Raw genomic sequence first — 10,056 nt, forward strand, 5'->3', positions numbered from 1 at the left:
ATAAATAATAATAATAATATCAGCCCTGTATTATATACTGTGCCCACTGCTGAGCACGACCCTCCTCTACTACTGAGAGGGATTAGGCCTTAGTCCACCACGCTTGCCTAGTGCGGATTGGTCGACTTCACACACCTTCGAAATTCCTATAAAGAACTTCTCAGATGTGCAGGTTTCCTCACGATGTTTTCCTTCACCGTTAAAGCGAACGATAAATTCACAAAGAATACACACATGATTTTTAGAAAAGTCAGAGGTGTGTGCCCTTGGGATTTGAACCTGCTGACATTCGTCTCGACAGTCCGTTCCACACCCAACTAGGCTATCGCCGCTTATATTTATAATAAGGTATAATTACCATTTTCCTATATGGTTTATCCTTTCCGTTATTTAAATCTATTTAGAAACATAACATAACATTATAATTTTTGGTCACTTAATTTCCAAAGGTTGCGAGCGCTTAACGAAAGGCCGGTGAGTTTGTATAAGCCGACCCTTGTAACAAACAAACATACATCAGGTTAAAAAAATATTTAATTTTATTTATATGAGAAATTACAAATCTAAACTAAACAAATTCATAAAACTAGTGCAATCAATCAATATTCTTAAAATATATTTACCACACAGGTAACTTAACCAGCTTATTTACGTAGCGACTTGCAAAATCCGCTGTAACTCATGATGACGATTTTTAGTCGTGTTAACTGAACCGCACCTTAAGGTGTCATAAAATGTTTTAAAATTAATTCAAGAGATAATTATGCTAAAATCATTAACGTCACCAACATTAGTTGGTGCACAATGATAAGTATTAGCAGTTATTGTTTTCCGTTATTGCAGTTCGAGTATTTTAATGACCGACGAAAAAACCATGGTGGTCTCAATTCGACGGATATTATTTTTTGTTATACCACGCATAACTTATATTATTCTCTAAATAGTTTAAATAAATCTTAAATGAACCTTTGATTAATATTAGTCGTATACTCGTAGCAGATTTCCTTAAATATTAACGCCCTTCAAACAAACATTTACAGATTTTTAATGGGTGACTTATAATTATTTTTGGCGGTAAATAAACGCGTTGTCGTACCCCTACTAGGGGGTGAGAGGAACGGTCATGTTGGTTTCACTGGTTTTGCGGCCCAATATTGTTATTTGGGAATTTCACATCATCCGAACAAGCGTAGGACCGAGTCCTGAATCCTATGTGCACCCACTATAACGAGCGACGCATAAGAGACGATGTCCACGTAGACCAATAATGCAATCTTGGGAATCCAACCAACTAACAACCATTTCACAACTCATTCGTAACTGGAACCAAAGCCTCACTAACATCCAACATCAACGACACGATTATTTAACGCAACACGCACCACTCCTCAACACATTATGCAAGCACTTGCAAAACCACCACAGCGCTCACAGTCGTCGACTTTTCGTCGTACCAACCAAACCACTCCTTAAGTCCTTGGCTGTCGGTAATCACAATATGAAATTAAGGATCGTTTAGACTATGCATTCATTCGAGTGAAACGCGTTGTGTGCACCGCTCCTGCGAACATGGCCTACGAGGAATACATTGTTTTGGTGTTGTGCGTGTGTTTCTACAGCAGTCTGCAGTTGTTGCCGCTGCGTGAGTTGTGACAGCTTATGTAGATTAATAATGTCCTTTACTATTTTCATTATCTTTATCTAAAGTTATTATTGGCAGTAGGCCTGTGGTCGACTATGATCCACACTCTTAGAAACTATGTGATTGCTGATGGTAGAATATATTCTATATCTGCCCGCATAGCGACTACCGTTTACAAGGTGTTAAAACCCGCCATGGTAGCCCATGTAAATGTGTCGCGTTTCAGGATCAACCTGTGTATATCGGGTTCCAACAGGTCGGCATAATTGTGTCGACTGCCTGGTAATCATCTCTCGTCAGTCGACATTCTATTGGAACCCACTCCACTTACTTTATTTATATATCTACAATGCAATTCAAGTAGTGTCGATCGTCAACCCTTCGCGGCAATCTAGTCGTTAGAATTATGCCTACCTTCATGTTGATGATGTAGTGTCTTCCTCGCCGAGTTCGACCAAAGCTACTGTAGTCGCTTGCATGACTAAATATTAGTACAAATAAATTATTTCAATTTCTACAAATGACTAATGAATACAAGCTAAACTTGTATAGCATCAATACATTATCAAATACAAATCACATTTAATTACTAAACAATTAACATACTACGTAGGCATTATTTTCTGTTTACTAAAGTCCTTGTCCCTTTTAGGACGTAAATGATAGCATTTAGCCAGTCGGTAGCAGCTATGCGTGACGGTACTAGACTAACAACTTGCATATTACATTATCCTAAAGTAGATAAGTTTTAGGTAAAATTACTCTGAGAACTTTACCATGAACATTATCGACCATGATATCTGCATAATGAAATCAGTGTAGTGAGATTTTAAGAGCAGGAAGTAAGCCAGAATCAATATTACCAACAGAGGCGGCCTTAGGGGGAGGTGCCATGGTTACCGCTTCGGGTATCGCGCACTGCCTCGGGGTATCTTCTTTACAACCTTACTGACAAAACTGTTAAAACCGGGGAACTTCTTTTTTTTCCATCCGGGGCTTTCCTCCTTTTTTTTGTTTTCACCTGGAGCCTTGAGTTGCTTAGGGCCACCACTGTTAACCAACCTATTAAGGAAGAAGGAGATTTTATCTTCCTCAAAACTAGACTATTTGGACTTTCATAAACATGCATGTAATATATTTTTTTTAAACATTATTAACAGTATACAAAACAAGTTATATAACTGTATCTTTTCCAGCTGATTACATCCACCCCTGTGCGGAACTGAGCGATGAATGTTTCACAAAAGCGACCCTGGACGCGATCCCGGGAATCGTCCAAGGAATCCCGGAGGCCGGGATACCGCCCCTAGACCCTTTATACTTGGACAAGAACATCAGCATAGTATTACCAGGGAATCTGAAGATGACCTTCCATGACGCAAAGTTGGTCGGCTTGAGCTCTTGCGTGCCTGACAAAGTGTCGTAAGTGAATACTTAACTACAGTGTGTATAACCGCAATTTTGCATGATAATTGACGAATGTATTTATTGCGGCATAAGGTGTTGCTCGAAGTATTTGAAATGTTTTGTTTTATTGCAGTATTTTTACACCTTACGACTACCGCTTTGAGGTCTTAGGTTTGAACCCGAGTCGAAAAAGTGATATTGGGTTTATCAACTGGATATTAGCCCGGAGTCTGGTAATATCGGGGAATTGTCCCCGATATGACCAGAGGCTCGCACAATATGTGTAAGGGATCCAAACGGCCAAAACTAATTGGGCCTCTGTCTACCCCTTTCTAGATAAAAAGGCGTGTGTATATGTACATCTTACTAATTGTGATATTTGACATTGTCCAAGGCCAAACTGTAGGTAGTTTTCTACGCTTTAAACTCTGGTTCATTAGATAGATCGTATCAATAATTTCTAATTAAAATCAAATCGCCACCTGCTTTCATAAGCATCAGACCCAGTTCCGACAGCTAGAATAATCTAGATCAACATGCCGCATTAATCCATAAACCATGAAAGGTCAAGGTCAGTGTGCAACATGACAAACATTTCGACAAATAACGCGAAACCGCGAGTTTCTTAACCTCTTGCGACAGAGCGAGGTTAGTGCTCAGAACTCATGTATTACGTTACGTGTGAACTGTGGTAGGGAGGCACCGAACCTTCTAGTGTTAGAGAAATAGCTGGCAAATTTAAGAGGACAATACTCTAGAAATAATTAGGAAGAATTTAGTGTAGTCGGTTTAATTCGATATCAAAGATGTCATATATCTTTCACACTTTGTTTAATTTAATATTAAGGAAGACAAAGCTTCATCTTTTACCCTTTTTTTGTGTTTAGTGAAACTATTGTAGAAATTATTGGGAATCAAAATTCGGTAATTAGGAAGAAGTGAGTCGGTTTAATTCTATATCAAAGATTACACATATCTTTACCACGTATCTTTGTGTTTAATGAAACTATCATAGAAAATATTGGGAATAAAGATATAATTAAAATATCTACATAAAGTTGATTTAGTAACGTAAGTAACGTAGTAACGTAAGTAACGACAAAAAAAAATATCGACAAAAATTTTATAATGATAACATTAATTTTCCTTGATGGAGAAAGTCTGTCAGCCATTTGTCTCAAAATCTTTGTGGTAGTCTATTTTGCTGAGCTCGTTTAATTCATCCCATGCAAGTACCTTAGGTGTTTTAATGATATCCTTCATTTTGCTGACGTCACCAGGTCCCGTCGCGACAAACGCATGTTCATATTCGACATGCACTGTAACTTCACGATCCGCGGCGTGTACAGCCTCCTGGGCCGACTGCTGCTCTTCAATCTCGACACCGAGGGTGGTGCCAAGATCAAAATCTGTAAGTAGCTTGCAATATGCATGCAATATTGCAAATTGCAATATTGCTCTTTACATGTCCATCACAACCAAAAATTAAAATTCTCCCCATAAATTCTGAAGAATTTCAAAATCTAAAGCCAGAACAATTACTGCAAATGATTCTGAACAACATAACTTGATATAATTTTCGTAAACAAAAATATCACTAATTTAAATTTACAGTATCGAAAAAATTATATAAGCATTGCTTACCAACCACCGAATCCAAACACAGCATTGTCATTTATTTATTCTAATCACATTCATAAATTAGTCTGAATGAGTAGTTATATTGTTAAATACATGATTTTAGGGAACCAACGCATTCGCCTCGAAGTGGTAGAAAGAGTGGTGAAAAACGACGCAGGAGAAGGGCACTACAAAATCAACTCTTACAAATATAAAGCTGATTATGGAACTGATCTCAAACTAAACCTGACCAACCTGATAAGAGGGAACCCTGAAATCAGTAAGTGAATCATAAGCTTGGAAATATTCCTAGTCCAAATAAATCTCCATTCCCAATTAACATTTCCCCTCTTTAAGATTTCATGCAGAGAATGTCACTTTATTGCCAACAAACACTAGTCAATAAAAATATGTCAACGATAGTTTCTGCAACAATTTTATTCGTTTCCATAATAGCTTACGTCACATGACAAGTCAACGGCGTCTGCGCAACGCATTAATACTAGTAGCTGACCTTGCACTAACCCATTAGTGGATATTTACGAGACTTTCCCGCCATCACACCCACCACTACAACTCCTGTAAGCCAGGATCAGCAGTGGCACGCATTTTATGACACCGAGCAGTGAAGCTCGGCGAGTCTCAGGGTAAACTAATATGTCATTATCCCGCAATGAAATTAATCAAATAGAAAGATAAGGAGGAGTTGGAAATATTAATTGTCCACTTCCCTCCAGAGCAATGCGGGTGACAAAATCATGATGTAAGGAGGCGATTTAACCTCAAGGATAGGGACGTTTACAACTAGATAAGCTAGTTATAAAGCACCACGGATAAAATTAAATGAAAGGGGCCTATCACATGAGCTGTTAGATTTGATTACAATAGGCATGGCAAAAACGCCGGAAAGCACGGAAATTCCGTCTACTCTCAACAAGGTCCATGTAGTATACAACCCCAGATGTTATTTGCATACTGTTTAACATGATGTTGCGCTCTTCATGCCAGAGACCACACTCCCAAAGTACGTGATGAGCAGATTGTTCAACCTCGTAACCAGGTGTAGAGCATGGGCACGCAGGAGAATCAACCAGCCTAAATGTTTACCCTTTAAATTAGTGGATATGCCTAACTCTTATAACAAAGAATTGCTGACGGTAAGAAATTTATATCCAGTATGGACCACGGAAATGTGTCAATTTTCGGAATCAGTCTGTTTATATCCGGTTTCAAAAAGACCGGCATAATTGTGTTGACTGGCGATAGGTAATCATTTCTCGTCAGTCGACACTGTATGTGGACCCAACTCCACTTACTAATCAGGTGTAGTACGAACGCTTTACTGCACATGTATAAACAATATTTTAACAAATAATTTAATATATTTCACTTATTACAGGTCAAAACATCCTTCGGGTACTAAACTCAGATTCCCAAGCGTTTGCCAAGGAGTTCGGCGGGCCGATCCTGGACTACGCGATAGACTACGCCATGAACGTTACACAAAGGTTTTTCGACGCGTATACCTATGACCAGCTTACACACGTCCCGCTCACTGAGGAGTTCTTCGAGAAGGAGTAGAAATAGAGAAAAGACTAATTAATTATATGGTTTTGTGGTAGATATGAGTAAGGAATATTGTAGTCTTTTGTAACATATAAGGAATATTGAGGAAAATGTTATCATAGTACAAATTTTATAAGGTTACTTTCTTGAGAGATACACCAATTAATGCTTTCCTCGAGGACGTTGAAAAATCCTAGGTTTGGATATTCACTGCAGTATGAACTCAAGAAGCCACTTCCTCTAGGGTCGGAAATCGGAATTCTAAACGGTGCGAAAGTATTTTACGCCCGGGCAGCTTTACCGTTTATAGCGCAGGCGCGGCCGGATATGAAATTCTGTCGCAAGTCTGGATCAGTTCCGCCATGTATCTGCTTGATGCCTTGAACGGCTTCACTTCACTTAAGAGTGCATTGAAGCCACATTATTTAGCCTTCGATGTAATAAAAATGTATCAAAGGTTTGGTACCCTTCATCGCATGGCGTGATGGTTTAATCCAATCGACCATACAGCCTCTACTAAATCCTTTCCGAGAAACCTTATCATAAAATTCCCGAGCTGAGATTGACACCGAAGCCATGCTCTAAACTACTGCCAAGATGATATTCCATATTCCAAACAAATAATAGTAATATCAGCTCTGTATTATATACTGTCCACTACTGGCACGGGCCTCCTCTACCACTGAGAGGGCTTACGTCATCGTTCACCACGCTGCCCTAGTGCGGGTTGGTAGACTTTGCATATCTTCATAATGCTTATGGAGTACTTTTCAGATATGTAGGTTTCTTTATTTCCTTCATAAAATAAGCGATAAATCACAAAGAATATGCACAAAGCTTTTAAAAAGCTAGAGGAGCTTGCCCTTGATATCGGAACTTTCAGACCTTCGTCTCGGCAGACCGTGCCACTACCAAAAGCTATCGCTACTTACAAACAAAGCATAGGCCAAAAAGGTGTTTGCAAAAAAGCAAAACAATATGTTTATAATATACGAATTCATTGTTTATATTCATTTTTTATTTTTAAATTTCCACGTCTATAACTCAATTTAAACCTTTTTTGGATATCCGATGTTCAACAACACTGTCTTGGCCTATCAAAAATTTGAATTAAAAAATTTAAAATTTTAGTTGAGTCTGTTCAACTATATTAGTGAAATAAAGATTATAATTATTATTATATATTTCCGTTATCAAATAAAAATAACTGGTAACGTAATGTACAATACAAATGAACTAAAAATGACAATTGTAACTCTCAAACTTAAAAGTTTGAGAGTTACAATTGTCATTTTTAGTTAATGACAATTGTAACTATTTAAACTGGTTATAATTTATTTGATGGGTAAATTTTATTTGACGATTTATTATTATTAATAATATTCTATTATATGTAATTGAATTGTTTTTACAAAATATATTATGAACTGTTACTGCTATTTTGTAAAGAAATACAAAGAAGAATTTATATTCAGTATTATATTAAGTTTAATTTAAGTAACATTGCATAGGCTTAAGGTATTTGAAATAAAATGGACTTATTTAATTTTATACTTGATTTCATTTCAATCCTACAAAAAAATATAATTTTTTTCTAAAAATATGTTTAGGACCCTATACTAAGAAAATAATTTCATCATCAAAATCATCATAATTAGCCATAACCTACTATTACAAGGATCTATGTAAATTTTTATTTATGATCAAAAATGAGATTTGATGATGAGATTTGATTGAAAATTATCATATTGTTAAAGATAGACAAAACAATAATAATCCTTTTTCTCTCTTTCGCGATTTTAAGATTTTTCTTGAAAAAGGATATAAAATCATATCTATATATGTATATAAAAATGAATCCCTATTTCCCTTGGTCAAGCCATCACGCGTGAATGGCTGGACCGATTTCACAATTCTTTTTTTGTTGTGTTTGTTATTGTCAGGAGAAGGTTCTTATGAAAGAAAATATTCAAAAAATTGCGCGGAAAATTAGAAAACTTAACGACAATATTAATTTAACATAACTGTCAGTGGTTTGAAATAACTGTCAGCGATCGACAAATTGCGCGCGTACATACATATAAGTCAGGACAACTTCTGTCGGGTCATTATATATAAAATTCAATTCGTACAATAAATATAGAACCTTGTAATAGTGAGCCAGCGATATGAAGTCCACTGCTGATTGCTGAATACAGTCTTTTACTAAAATTTCCAGACCGATTTAGCAGATCATCTCTCCAACTTATACGAACTAAATAATCTAAGGACATTATAATCAAGTCTTCTGGTTACCTTATTTAAGACATAAATTAGCGGCCTTTATCCATAAAGTTCCTGCGGCCTTTAGCAGATCATCTCTCCAACTTATACGAACTAAATAATCTAAGGACATTATAATCAAGTCTTCTGGTTACCTTATTTAAGACATAAATTTGCGGCCTTTATCCATAAAGTTCCTGCGGCCTTTAGCAGATCATCTCTCCAACTTATACGAAGTAAATAATCTAAGGACATTATAATCAAGTCTTCTGGTTACCTTATTTAAGACATAAATTTGCGGCCTTTATCCATAAAGTTCCTGCGGCCTTTAGCAGATCATCTCTCCAACTTATACGAAGTAAATAATCTAAGGACATTATAATCAAGTCTTCTGGTTACCTTATTTAAGACATAAATTAGCGGCCTTCATCCAGAAAGTTCCTGCGACCTTTAGCAGATCATCTCTCCAACTTATACGAAGTAAATAATCTAAGGACATTATAATCAAGCCTTCTGGTTACCTTATTTAAGATATACATTAACGGCCTTCATCCAGAAAGTTCCTGCGACCTTTAGCAGATCATCTCTCCAACTTATACGAAGTAAATAATCTAAGGACATTATAATCAAGCCTTCTGGTTACCTTATTTAAGATATACATTAGCGGCCTTCATCCAGAAAGTTCCTGCGACCTTTAGCAGATCATCTCTCCAACTTATACGAAGTAAATAATCTAAAGACATTATAATCAAGCCTTCTGGTTACCTTATTTAAGATATACATTAGCGGCCTTCATCCAGAAAGTTCCTACCACCTTTAAGGTGCTAAATCTCTCCAACTTATACGAGGAAACTAATCTAAGAAGATCATAATCAGGCCTTCTATATACCTTATAACACAAATCAATAGATGTTATATTCACAGTGGAATGTTAAAGACGGTCGCGGGTTGTGAAAGCATTTGCGCTTGCGTCAGGCGTTAACCGACTTAAACGAATATGTATTACACATAATGTTGTGCGTAGCTTTTATCGGTGTTTGAATTTAGCACTGTTAACACTATTATATGCACCTTTTTTTTATAATTATAATTTATACGCTGTAGTATGCCTAACTAAAATAAAATTAAAAAAAGTTTGCTAAGAAGGCAGAAACTATTTGAAATTTGAATCACTCTACATTTTTGCATTAGTCAGGTTGTACTTTTTTTACCAGGTCAAAGTCACCCCACTGCACCTGATGATAGATTGGGGTGCAATTAGAGTGTCGAACGAGTGATTATTATCCCTCGTCAGTCGACACAATTATGTCCGGATATATACAGGCTGATCCCAGAACGCGCATTTACGTCAACTTCTTAGCCGAATTTTCGTAACGGTGCTGCGGTCAACCTTAACGAAGATCAACTAGGTACGCAGGAGATATTATAGTACACAAATGTGTGCGCAATACACAGATGCACTCTCTTTTCTTTCACGCTCATAGTCTGATGAGACGACTATACGACCTAACCGGAGAGAGATCAGACGCTTTACATGTATTTTAAGTCACGAGGATATC

The 10,056-nt window shown here is 36.9% G+C and overlaps 1 protein-coding gene across 1 annotated transcript; it reads left to right on the top strand.

Annotated features, from left to right (window-relative positions):
- The first annotated feature begins 1,449 nt into the window (after window positions 1-1,449).
- On the top strand, window positions 1,450-6,446 carry LOC115444454. The gene is made up of 5 exons (XM_030170235.2): window positions 1,450-1,642; window positions 2,839-3,064; window positions 4,330-4,460; window positions 4,794-4,949; window positions 6,069-6,446. Exons 1-5 carry the CDS (start codon window positions 1,570-1,572, stop codon window positions 6,248-6,250), a joined length of 768 nt encoding a protein of 255 aa, XP_030026095.1. The 5' UTR covers window positions 1,450-1,569; the 3' UTR covers window positions 6,251-6,446.
- The last annotated feature ends 3,610 nt before the right edge of the window (window positions 6,447-10,056 follow it).

Source organism: Manduca sexta, chromosome 6 (assembly GCF_014839805.1).
Source record: "Manduca sexta isolate Smith_Timp_Sample1 chromosome 6, JHU_Msex_v1.0, whole genome shotgun sequence".
Lineage (NCBI taxonomy): Eukaryota > Metazoa > Arthropoda > Insecta > Lepidoptera > Sphingidae > Manduca > Manduca sexta.

Bases quoted from the DNA above. Each gene is read 5' to 3' on its own strand.
- LOC115444454 (XM_030170235.2), top strand. From the start codon at position 1,570: ATGGCCTACGAGGAATACATTGTTTTGGTGTTGTGCGTGTGTTTCTAC. The intron at 1,643-2,838 runs GTGAGTTGTGAC...TATCTTTTCCAG, and splicing joins TCTGCAGTTGTTGCCGCTGC to CTGATTACATCCACCCCTGT. The intron at 4,950-6,068 runs GTAAGTGAATCA...CACTTATTACAG, and splicing joins AAGAGGGAACCCTGAAATCA to GTCAAAACATCCTTCGGGTA.